The following is a 12,629-nucleotide window of genomic DNA, read 5'->3' as shown; positions in this document are numbered from 1 at the left end:
TTGGTCATCTTTGACACCTGAAGTTATCTAATGACACACCCATTCAGCCTTCATATATGAACACTGGCACATGCAGAACGTAGCAAATGTATTCATTGGGGGCACACATACCGAACTCTAGCCGGCCTGGTGACTCACTGTTGCTTTGCGTATACACAAATTGAAGTAAAGAAGATATACAATGTCACAAAGGAGAGCTACTAGAAATAGTTCCCCAAGATCTTAGGCAAATGAATGATTTTGGGAAACCATTTATAGTTTTTCAAGAGATAGCTCTATTGATTTGGGTCTGTTTTGCATTCTGTAGATCCCATGCTCTTGAACACCTCTTTATTCAACCTTCAGGGATGTGCTGTGCCCTTGGGGTTGTGCTGCAAAGAATCAGCCCAACAAAAACCAGACATTAAACCTCAGAGGCTCCCCAGCTCCACATCCTGAATCATGGATGTCTGTGTAGCCTACCTGATACTGGAGGATTGCTCTCCTCACTGTATTCTCCTCTCCTTTTTCACATTTGTTGACCCTCCCTACCTGGGGGTGCTCTCAGCACTCCCACCCCAGGCCTAGATTCTCCCCTCCCTTCCATGCTACGTGATAGACCTGTGGAAAGTAGGATAGGGGGAGAGTTGTCGGGTGAAAGGAATGGAAAGAAGAGGAATATGTAGAGATGAATGATGAAGAAATGGGGGTAAGCCACCAACAGTGCCAACCACAAAGCTCTTCCTCCCATTGGGCCTCAATCCAGGACACAGAAGAGGGTTGTTAAGTATTCTGTTGACATACCAGTCACCTTATTGTCATTTACCTCCTGATTTTAAGTCAGCTTTCTCATTACTAACTTCTTACTGCTTAAGTGTGCAATCTAATATAAATTATGATCTGTCATATAAACTGTTAATAAAAATTAATGTTACTTAATTTGATCTGTAAGCATTTATTAACTGTCCAGCAATTTTACTGAAATCATTTGGCTACCTGAAAAGAAACTGGCAGAGGGATGAGAAGTGAGGATAAGAGGACTTCCTGGCATGGATCAGGGTAGAGGGTGGAGGAAAAAGAAAAGAGTGTTTTGTTGCAGTAGTTACATCTCTAAGCACAAACTCCTGTTGGTATATAACATGATCCATGGTTCCTGTGCACACCCAATATCTCGAGTCCAGATGAACTTTTTGTCCCCTGGAGAAATATCTGCAAGAGCCAGAGAGGACATAAAGTTCTGTTCTCCATTTTCTCCTCCCAATCCACTCTTTACTCTTCTCTGCCTCTCCCCTCTGTGACCCAGGAGGCTGATCTCTGAATGTACTAGTTGGCACTCCTGCCCTTGGTTTTGATTGGGTTTGGCCAATAGGAAGTATCAGCTGGAGATCAGAAAATGGGAGGAGAGAGGTTAGGGCACTTACTCGCCCAGCTCTCTGCCTTTCAGGCTGTGGTTCAGCAGTGACCGTGTTCCTCTACAGAAGCACAACTCCTGTGGGGCATCCTCTCCTTCCTGAGTTCTGGTAACTGCTCCTTCCCATCCTTTCTAGTCAGTTCCCCTTAGTCTTAGCCATATTTTTGTGAATTGTGTCTGTATTAAACAATCCTCATTCATCCCTTTTGAGTGGGCTATTTGATTCCTGTCCAGACTTGGAGAAAGCCTTACATCTTCTAAGGATGCTGAATGCCTCTGGTCCATCTCAAAGATGGGGCATCTTTTTGTTCAGGTGCCAGGATGATGTATAGCAGGTGTTCAAAATACTTTATTTGAATTCTAATGATTTAATCCTAAATGTTCAAGGGGAGGAAATGTTTAGGAAAGAGAAGAAATTGGGTGAATAAATGTGATACTTGGTTTTGGCTTTAAACAGCACCCCTGACCAACTTAAATATTTATGGCTCTATATATTCTAAAGATAAAAACCAAAACCTTACTTGGGTTAATATCAATAAACAGTATATTTAGGGGAATATTGCAGAAGTGGTTTGGGATCAGAACTTAAAGGGCTTTAAAAACCATACTAGAGAATTTTGAGGTAATATGACGGATAAGAGAAAGTCTAGAGAATCTTGAACAATCGGCCATGTACTTTAAGAAGGTAAATCTGGGAGTGTTTGATAAAAGGTATTGATGGTGGTGAAGGGAATCTGCAAGAAGAAACAAGAAATGGTTTAAGGCTACTACAACAGTCCTAGTGAGAGGTAACAAGAGGCTAAACTAGAGTGGCAGCATTAGGGAGAGGCACTGTGAAAAGAGATTCAATAAGCATTGGCCTATGATTAAATGAAGAGATTAAACACAATGGAAAGTGATGAGTGCAGGACAACTGCAGGATTTTATGCCTGGCTGACACAGCATGGCAGTCCAATTCATGGAAATACGCAAGTCAAGGGGAACTGTTGTTTTGCAGGACAGGATGATGATTTGGGTTTTGGACTGGTTGAAGTTACTTTCAGGGATCCCAGAGGAGGTGGCCATTTTAATCCCCTCCTACTCATCTCACCCCCGTGTTATGGGAATGGTCAAACACCCAACCCTGGACAGATGAGATTGATAGCAATTTATTAATCATATATACTCACAGCCTAGCTGAGGAGGACATTGCACACCATCAGGACCACATGACCACATGGGGATGTACCCAAAACAGAGTGAACAACCAGGGGCTCTGGAAGGTGGTCTCTGTAGTATCAAGAGGGTGGGGTGACTCTGGTTCCTGTGGGAGGATGTGATTGGTCTGTTTGAATGATTCTGTAGGCTGCCAAGGAACTGAAACCCACTACTCAGGGATTAGCAGGAACTGTGACTGGCCCCCTTGAAAGGTGGGTTGTTTAGGGACCTTATATGTGGGAACAAAGTGAAGAGGAGAACTTAAGGTTATACCATTTGAGGTTCTCCCAGTTTCACCAGATGTCAAGGCAGCAAATAATATTGGGGTTTAAGTTTAGGCCTTACACCAGAATGGCATTTATAAGTATAGACCTGGTTTCAGGAGAGAGGTGGGAGCTGCACACTTATGGGTCTGGAGGAGATGGCCAAAGAAAAGAATAGGGAAAGGAAAGAGATCTGATGACAAAAAATTGTAGAAGACCTCCATTCAGTAGCAGGGAAAAGAGGCCAGGTAAAAAGAAGAATGTCCAAGAGGAGGTAGTAACTCAAGTGCTCAGGGAGGAAAAAGATCAAGGATGAAATACCATATACTAAAGAGAAGTCAGAAGGAAAAGAATAAAAACAGTGATTAGGTTGAGGGATGAGTAGACATTTATTATCTTTGAGAGAGCAATTTCAGCCGAAAGAGATGGGATGAACCAAGGAGATAGAATGTAAAGAGAAGGTAAGGAAGTGAACACGGTGGTTATAACTGCTCAGTCATGAAGGTTGACTGTTAAGGGAAAGCAAAACAGAAAAAGTTGCATGGCAACCTGAAGATAAAAGGCAGGGAGATTTTAGCCTAGCAGCCGACTTTCAGTAGGGAAGGCCCAGTGGAGGAAAAAGAGATAAATGATGCTATAAAGAGCCCTGGTCAATGATTCTTGTTCTTTTTTTGGTCACCTGAACCACTTGAGAATCTGATGCATGATATGTATCTGCTTGCTAGAAAATGCACATGCCTGATTTTGCACACAATTTTAGGAAGTCAAGGGCATCCCTGAGGACAACCCTATACCTCACGTGAATCCTTGAGTCAAAAGAACTCATAGAGCAACTCTCATATCACAGTCTTCGAAGAGGTGGGCAGAAGTAAAACAGAGACTGCAGGGAGAGAGATTGATTCAGTGTGTTTGGCTCAGGCACAACAGCTCAAAATAAAACCAGATACAGAATTTCACGTGCAAAATACAACATTATGGATGGCATAGAAGAGACAGACACCATACGGTATTAGGAAGAAAAATGATAGAGGAATTAAAGGTTTCTTTTGAAAATTCTTGCTTTTCCAGATATTGGCATCCAGGATATTCATTATAACACCAGTTAACACAGGAACAGGTTGTAAGCAACCTAGATGTCCAGCAATTAGATAATGGTGATGTAAATTACAGTGTCTCCTTAAAGTGCACTATGATAAAGCCATTTTAAATAATAATTATAAGGATTGGGTAATAGTATGGGTGTTTATGACTCAGTGTTAAGTGAAAGAAAAGAATATGAAGCAGAACTAGTCTATGATTAGAACTATGCAAAACATTCAACAAAAGATAGAGAGAGAGAGGGAGAGAGAAGAACTAGAAAGAAGGGAAAATAAAATATGACTTACCAGGCTAGTGAAATACTGAGTGATAGTTTTTTTATTATTTTCAGATGACCATATTACTTGTAATTTAAAAAAATTGAACATGATGTTGCTTTCTCTTATCTCTGATTTTATAGTCTACATTTTAATATGCTTATATTACATAAAAATATTACATAACAGCATAACAGTATAACAACATGAATGTGCCTTCTCCCCAACGTGACCTTCAAGCCTGAAAAGATCACTTAGTAAAGGTTTTCTTGGGAAATCTTTTTCTATCTTAACACATTTAGGGCATCCTATGCCCATCCTGTTTCCCAGTTTAAGTTTTAAACCTTTATCTTATATCCCAGATTAAACACAATGGACTTTGGTGTAAACTTTTGAGAAAAAGGAGTAAGCCATGCAAACTGAACTTCCAGACAAATCTGGTACACAATGGGCTGAAGACACTAATGCTTTAAAATTTCTAGGAAATGAACCAGGTGATCTCAGGGTTCTTTCCCATATGTTTTAGGTTCCCATCTCTGTTTGTCCTGTGGTATTTTATGGAAAGAGAGGAGAACTTGAATTTTTTTTTAATTTTTATTAATAAAACCAACCAACATACAATATGAACATTCTTTTTTCATCACATAGTTGTATATTCACCATCATGATCATTTCTTAGAACATTTGCATCAATTCAGAAAAAGAAATAAAAAGAAAACAGAAAAAAAATTCATACATATCATACCCCATATCCCTCCCTTTCATTGATCACTAGCATTTCAATCTACTAAATTTATTTTAACATTTGTTCCCCCTATTATTTATTTATTTTTAATCCATATGTTTTACTCATCTGTCCACAGGGTAGATAAAAGAAGCATCAGACAGAAGGTTTTCATAATCACAGAGTCACATTGCAAAAGCTTTATCATTATATAATCATCTTCAAGAAACATGGCTACTGGAACACAGCTCTACATTTTCAGGCAGTTCCTTCCAGCCTCTCCACTACATCTTGAATAACAAGGTGATATCTATTTAAGGCATAAGAATAACCTCCAGGATAACCTCTCGACTCTGGAATCTCTCAGCCACTGATACTTTATTTTGTCTCATTTCACTCTTCCCCCTTTTGGTCAGAAGGTTTTCTCAATCCCTTGGTGCTGAGTCCCAGCTCATTCTAGGATTTCCCACGTTGCCAGGAAGGTCCACACCGCTGGGAGACATGTCCCATGTAGAGAGGGGGAGGGCAGTGAGTTTGGTTGTTGTGTTGGCTGAGAGAGAGAGGCCACATCTGAGCAACAAAAGAAGTTCTCTTGGGGGTGACTCTTAGGCCTAATTTTAAGTAGGCTTAGCCTATCCTTTGCAGGGTTAAGTTTCATATGAACAAACCCCAAGACTGGGGGCTCAGCCTATTGCTTTGGTTGCCCCCACTGCTTGTGAGAGTATCAAGAAGGAGAACTTGAATTTAACCTATCATTTAAAAAATGATCCAGACTAAACAGTATCTCTCCACAGGGCTCACGGTACAGATCCAAACCATATAAAAATCTAAAAAATTTTTACCAGCATGCACTATCACAATGGCTGATGGCAGATGATGAGAGAGATTCAGAAAATACCCAGAGGTTGGTTCACAGAGGCTTCCTTTAGAACATGTCCAGCAGGTTCCCAAATGGCCCGTTTACCACATGAAGGGAAGCAAGTGGACTTGTTTCGTGTAAGAAGCTAAACATGTCCAAAGAAAGATGCTCCTCATTCACTCCCAACCTTCTCTCAGAAACAAACTCAGAAGCAGTTTTCACGCACTGGAAACTTTGGGTGGGCATGGAGGGAGCATTTTATATTCTTGACAAGTTTTTTGTAAAGCTTCTCCGCAGCTCTGCTTAGTAATGAGAGAGATCTCTGAGCAGAAAGGGAGAGCAATGCGTGCCTGTCCGGGACAACCCACTGAGAAGATTGGAGCACACACCAGAACCACAGGATCTAGTAAATGTTTCACCTCAGAAAATGACAATGTGGAGGCTCTGAAAAAAACACTGGCATTCAGGACACTGGGCTTCAAGATCCACCTCCACACACTGGCATTTTTCAGTCATTTTCTTGCTTTTATTTCTCAACTTAATCCCATCTTCACTGCCTCCCTGTTGCTTTTTAAAGTAAACCTAACCTTCCGCTCTGTCTCTTTCCACTAATGCTTCCTTTAAAAAGCACAGAGAATTCTTTGTAGAAGGCCACCTTCTGAAGATAGCCATTTTATCTCTGGCTTCATTAGGGAGACTTCAGAAACTATCACCCAAAAAAGAAGAACATATTTTAGCTGTCATGTACTTAAGAGTGCTCATTGCTAACATGTAGAATAACAAAATATTTTTGTTAAGAGCAATAGGTACTACAGAAAGGAGTCAGTGGCCATTGGTTTATTTCTAGTCTCATCAAACCACATCAGTTTTTAAGCTCAAATATTCCTGGAGCTATATCAGAATCTCCCGAGCTGGGAGAGCCTCTGTGATTCTTCCCAGACACAGGGGCCAGCCCCATAGGCAAAGTGAAAATCCCAGAGGCCTTTAGAAAAAAGTAGGATTTCCGCCAGGCATGCTTTTCTTTTTTTCAAGTCAGATGGGTAACGTGCCAACGTTATAATAAGATTTAAGGGAGGCACATGTCACGCAAATGCATAAAAACCCAATCATCATACTCATGAACCAGAAAAGATCCCACCAGCCATGCTTTTACATCAGTAGAGCACTTTCAAAAACAGGTTAGCTCAATCCCATCTTTCTAACAGTGACCTTCAGACTGTTCCACTGTCTTCAAAATGGAACAACCTCCTCTGTGTCCCCCAAAATATGTCTTCTTCCTTTCCCTAACTGACATACAATTCCACACTTAATTGGTCACCAAATCCTGTCATTTTATCTTCTTATTGTGTTCACATAAATCCCCTTCTCACCATTATTTCTGCTGCGTCCTAGTTTGTTAAGCATGAGGGGATTATTCCAAGTCTGAGGATGAAGAGTTGATAGAAGTAAAATAACATAGTAGGGCCAAGATGAGGATGAGGCAAGAGTGATGCCTAGAGTGCAAAACTCAGGGAGGCACTCGCTCTCAGGATTCTGCAAATGAGGGGTCAGCTGAGAGCTGATGTGGGGGGGTCTCAGGATCCTGCCAATGTGGGGTCACTCAAGCAGGTGTGCACTGTAGACCCAGCCTTGTGATATGTTTTTTCTCTTAAAGTATAGTATTGCCAAAATCTATGCATGCTCATCCAGATGTTATCCACACCTCTCCAGAGATCACAGGATACTCTACTCTTCCAAGTGATGTACCCAGTTTTAGATGTCGCTGCACACTTGAGGATCTTGCCCTTGCTTGGAGAAGATGAGAGGGACAATTACATTTCTTGAGTTGTCATTTTTCCTTCTAGAGTTTTTTCTCTGCTCTTTGTTTTACCTGATTTTATTCTCTGAAGCCAGCATGTTTTTGTCATCACAGATTACCCTTGACCCTTCAAGAGTCTCGATCAGGTAGTCAGCAAATACCTGTTAAGGATAGATTCTCAACTAGCATATCTAGTGGTGAGATGCATTGTCATCCATTATGAAGGGTGTCATAAACAGCAGTGAGGTGAGTTGAGCCACCAGGTATTCATTATTATTAATAAAGTATCAACATTTGCCAATGATTTCCCTTTTAGATAAATTAGTGCAGAATCAAGATTATCTCCATAACAACATCCTCCCTGGAACACTCTAAAATGCTAAATTGCTTTCTTAAGTAGGAGAGAAAGGGGTGGCTTTACACCTGGCCTTCCAAGCACTACTTTTATTCTTAAACACTGTGTATACATCCTTGAGGTGTTATCATCCCTTAAGTGCATCTCATTGTGACAAAGGGCTGAGAATGCTGGCTCTGTGAATTTGAGTTTAGTAAACCCAGTAGGCCCCTTGATGTATGATTTCTTCAAGGCTGTCTTTCAGGTACCTCTTGAGTGTTCCTCTTGGAAATGTTTTCTCACACTTAATCCTCATGTGTTTGGATTTCTCCCTGGTGAAGCTCTCATGGAGAGACCCTGGGGTACTTCACACCTCCTTCTTGTTTACAGAATACATGCTGGCTCCTCCCACCACTAGGTCTTCACCACAATCCTCTACTGAAGGAGGCTTCACGATTGTCTTCCTCTCTTTTCTTTTCTTCAATGGATTGGCTTTCACCTTCAAGCTGAAACCTACCCCAAAAGATTCTAAAACTCACTGGTCCTCTCAGGTCACCTTCAACCATCTCAATATCACATTCTCCCACTATTGTGCGTGCATGCGTGCCTACACATGCCCACATGCACACGCACACATATTTCAATTGCCCTTTCTCCTATGTTTTATAATTGCTTTGGTCACAAAGAACTATTCATTCAAGGCTGTTCTTCTCCCATAAATTACAGTAGTTGCCTCCTAGCAGATCTCCTTATCTCCAGGCCAAACCCCTTCCATTTCTTATAGGAATCTTCATACCCATGAGAAGTGCTGGTATGTGGTCACAAATTTACATGTCCCTTGGGTGTATAGGGGTATGATGGAAGAACACAGTCTCTGGAGCCAAATAGACCCTGGCTTAAACTTGGCTCTACTCTCCATTACCTGCGTGAACTTCATTGCCTTCAAGCATCAGTGTCTTCATCGATTAAAAGAAATAACAGTCTCTGTTTCCCAGAGATTTTATGAAGATGACATCACAGAATGTCTGTAAAGCAGTTAGCACAGTGCATGACACAGAGTAAATTTTCCAAAAAGGCTACTCACCTCTGCTTTCCCCCTTTTTTATCTGAACTAGGGATACGTAAAGGTTAGGGAGTAGGAGGCACTTCTTCATGCAGCCTTCCCTACAGCCACACTGTTAATGCTCGCATTTTATTAGCCAGTGCTCCCTTGTTTAAAACATCTGGGTTGATGAAAACAGACTTTGAATCCTGCCTCTATTTATTTTCAACCATAATCTGGTGGAGGGGTAAGGAAAATAAGGGGGAAAGTCAATGATGGAAGAATAACTTTATGAAAGAAAATAAGAGATTGTAAGTGAATTACTGTTTGTTAGTCTGTTGCCTTCTCTTCTTGTCACTTTGATGTGAGTGCGGTGCTATGGTATAAGCTATGTGTGATATTTTTCTCATTAACTTTATTCTTAAAAACTGATCTTTTAGAAGCACAAACAGAACACATGGCACCATTTCTCTGTCCTTCAAGAAGTAACATCTCACTTCAATCAATCCAATGGAATAGTCCAATTATATGTTGTAATGGTATTCACCAAATATAACACAAACAACATTCTCCATCCACCAGATGAATAACTAGAGACTTTCTGTCCCTAAGAAGCTTAAAAATCCTAGTAATGGGTTTTGCTAAACCCAACCGGAAAGACATCATGTGAACATTCCTTTCTTCCTCTACAGTTCTTTCTCATTTTAACCACCACCACTACCCCCTACCCTAAGCTTAAGCATTTTTGAGAGGTGTTTGCCAGGTTAACTTTATTTAGATGGCCGTGTTAGAAATCAGAAGAAATGTTCCCTCTCATTTTAACACCCTGCATGCTTAAGCATTTTCTCGCTGCTGTTAATAAGTGCTTGGTGAGTCAAGATTTGGTTTAAATGTTGATAATGTTGGGGGTCGGAAAAAATTTAAGTTGAAAAATATGACAACTTGGTGGTAAGACAGAGGTTTCACTTTTCCACTTCCCACTCATAAAGCCAAACACATTGAGGCCCTTTTTTTTTTATAGGCAGGAGTTCTTACATGAATGGGGACGAAAAAGTTGAATGCCTTACATGAAGCTGCTTCTTACAGAAAATTTGTTATAACCAGATCGATACATCTCTCTTGCAACTGGTCACCCATGGAAATATGAAAATGGTTTTGTTCAACAGACAATATCTTTAACACAGAATTTGGTGTTAAGAGATTTTACCTATGCCTCAGATATGGAATTGTTCTGTCCAGAGAACACAGAAGTCTTTTCTTAGTGAATTGTGAAATTAGGGAGTGGGACAATTTATCCTTGTCGCGTGGTAGCATGGATTAGCAGTGGCTGGAATTTCTTACCTAGGTTTAAGACAAGGAGATGATAGGGCATTGGGTGGAGTTGGGGTTAGGGGGAGCTACAGAAATGGCCCCAACCAAAGTGATATGTTTTTTAAACTTATTAACTTCTTCCCTAACTTTCCTCATTGGCAAGGTATATACTTTATGTGCTGCTCTTTTCCCATTTGAGGCCATGTCTCCCTTGTAGCTGATCACACACTTCCTAAGAGATGCATTCATTTTCAGTCCCACCCATTCTCCTATTTTCCTCTTCCAGGTAGCTATAGATTTCACTGCCTCAAACGGGGACCCCAGGAACAGCTGCTCCCTGCACTACATCCACCCTTACCAACCCAACGAGTACCTAAAGGCCTTGGTGGCTGTGGGGGAGATTTGCCAAGACTATGACAGGTAAGAGAGTGCAGGGTGGTTGCAGCTTTATCACCTCGCACGTGGGCTCAGATGTCCCTGGCTGATCTACAGAAGAGTAGAAATGAAGTCTAGCAACAACTCATGCAGAGGTTCAGAATAAAATCTTGTCCCAAACATTTCATCCACTTCTCACCTAGAGAAGCTGAATTAGTGCCGTAATTACCTTGGTTGCCATACAAAATCCTTTCTCAGCAGTCTTCTTTTCTTTGCCCTGCAAGACCGTTGGATAGCAATTTTGGTTTCCATTTTGTGAAGTTTTAATATGTTCCTTCCTACTCAAAGCTCACTGCATCGCATCACCGGGAAACTTAGAATCTCAAGCCTGCTTCAGAACTACTGGATCAGAATCTTATTTTAACAAGATTCCCAGGTGATTTGAGTCCTCATATTCGAATTTGAGAAGCCCTGCTTTATAGGACATCATGGCATCTAATCCACGTATTAACCCTTAAGTAGTAGGTATTATTCAACAGAAGAGGGAAACCATGCAGAGAGGTTAAAGAGTTGGTCCACCATCACCCAGCCAGGAGCAGGATTTGAACCCAGGTCTATCTCACTTCTCAGCTTCAGCTCTTAATCACTGTTTCACTGACCTCAAAAGCTGCTGTTGGTAACTTTAGTGGAGGGTTGTGTGTCTGTCATGTGCACGTGTGTGTGTTTATGTGAGTATGTGAGTATGTATGTGCCCATCCAAGCGTGTGTTTGGGCATGTATGTGTCTAGGAAACATGATTTCTAGATCAAATCAATATCATATTTATTTTCACCCTTCCCATGAAGAGAATTCCTTGTAAGGAGTGATTTACATAAATTACATTCAACTGAATTTATTCTGCCTTTCCTGTATCTCCAGATTGAAGGCGAAGGTGTTCAGGTGTCTGTTCCAGAAGGCTTGGGGCAGAACCAAAGGAAATTTAAATATTTTAAAATCTCAGTTGTCTCCCTGGTGTGATTGTTAAACAAGTTAGAAATGAGGAGCAATTAACTGACTGCCTCTTAACCCAAGAAAATAAAGAGAATGGCTCTCTCTTGTAGGTTTCAGAGCAAGTCTATCTGACAGCATGATTGCTGTTCTTTCTTGTTTCAGAATTGGTGACAACCATTTTTAAAACCCCACACACCTTAGTAAATGGCACAGAGATGCAAACAGGGCATGTAATGGGGAAGGAGCTACCAGTCCTTCCTGCCAGAGTGTCTCTGAATTCTATTTGGTCATCTCCAGTACTCAAAAGGTGTGTAATGGCACATGGGGAGTGAATGAACTGGCCTGGAGCTTCAAACAGGCCCTTGCTGACACTTCTCCCTGTATATCTCAAATAGAAGACAGTCATTTCAAATTACCTTGTTGAAGTGCTATTTCTTATCCTTAACCTTGAGGTAATGACTGTGAAGATGACTTGAATTTCACGTATACAGGCCGGATTTCTACTGAGGTTTGTATTATATAGAAATTTCTACCAGGGAGAGAAAAGGCTGACAAATCCCACTCCACTATCAGAAGCTTCTCTAAGCTTCCCAAGACAACCATTCTTTCTCTGCCTTCTTGCTACACACACACACACACACACACACACACACACACACACATTATATTAAAAGACAAGAAGGAGGGGAGGAAATGTCTTCAGGATTCTTAATGACTCTTGAAATGTTTGTAAAGAAGATAAATAGATAAGATCATTTAACAAATATGCCATACAGTAGCTGTTTAATAATAAAGTTGAATCTGAATCTGCAGGGGGAAAGGCAGTCTAATAATGAATTTCGAAGAGAAGATTGGTAGGTTGTTCAGAAATTAAAGTTACTGAGGCTCAGAGCCCTTGTCATGGTTCTGTGGCTGATTTACTGGATGATCTGGAACAAGCTGCTTGAATTTCTCTATTTCCTGATTGCCTTACATGCAAAATGCAGATATT

The 12,629-nt window shown here is 40.9% G+C and overlaps 1 protein-coding gene, 1 long non-coding RNA gene and 1 other non-coding gene across 22 annotated transcripts in view; 1 reads left to right on the top strand and 2 right to left on the bottom strand.

Annotated features, from left to right (window-relative positions):
- CPNE4 (copine 4) overlaps positions 1–12,629 on the top strand; it is a 694,898-nt gene that overhangs the window by 661,260 nt on the left and 21,009 nt on the right. For all 17 annotated transcript variants that reach the window (XM_077130114.1, XM_077130123.1, XM_077130116.1 and 14 more), the window contains one exon: positions 10,560–10,693. In XM_077130114.1, the coding sequence (XP_076986229.1) occupies positions 10,560–10,693 (134 nt within the window). The remainder of the gene's footprint in view (positions 1–10,559; positions 10,694–12,629) is intronic.
- LOC143657580 (uncharacterized) overlaps positions 1–12,629 on the bottom strand; it is a 95,283-nt gene that overhangs the window by 69,163 nt on the left and 13,491 nt on the right. The gene's annotated exons all lie outside the window — the stretch shown is intronic.
- LOC143658176 (small nucleolar RNA U13) lies at positions 6,819–6,921 on the bottom strand. The gene has a single exon (XR_013163184.1). It is a non-coding gene; the product is annotated as a small nucleolar RNA U13 (small nucleolar RNA).

The sequence above is a fragment of the Tamandua tetradactyla genome, chromosome 15 (assembly GCF_023851605.1).
Source record: "Tamandua tetradactyla isolate mTamTet1 chromosome 15, mTamTet1.pri, whole genome shotgun sequence".
Classification (NCBI taxonomy): domain Eukaryota; kingdom Metazoa; phylum Chordata; class Mammalia; order Pilosa; family Myrmecophagidae; genus Tamandua; species Tamandua tetradactyla.
The sequence above is the reverse complement of the archived record's forward strand: the minus strand, read 5'-3'. Positions and strand labels throughout refer to the sequence as shown.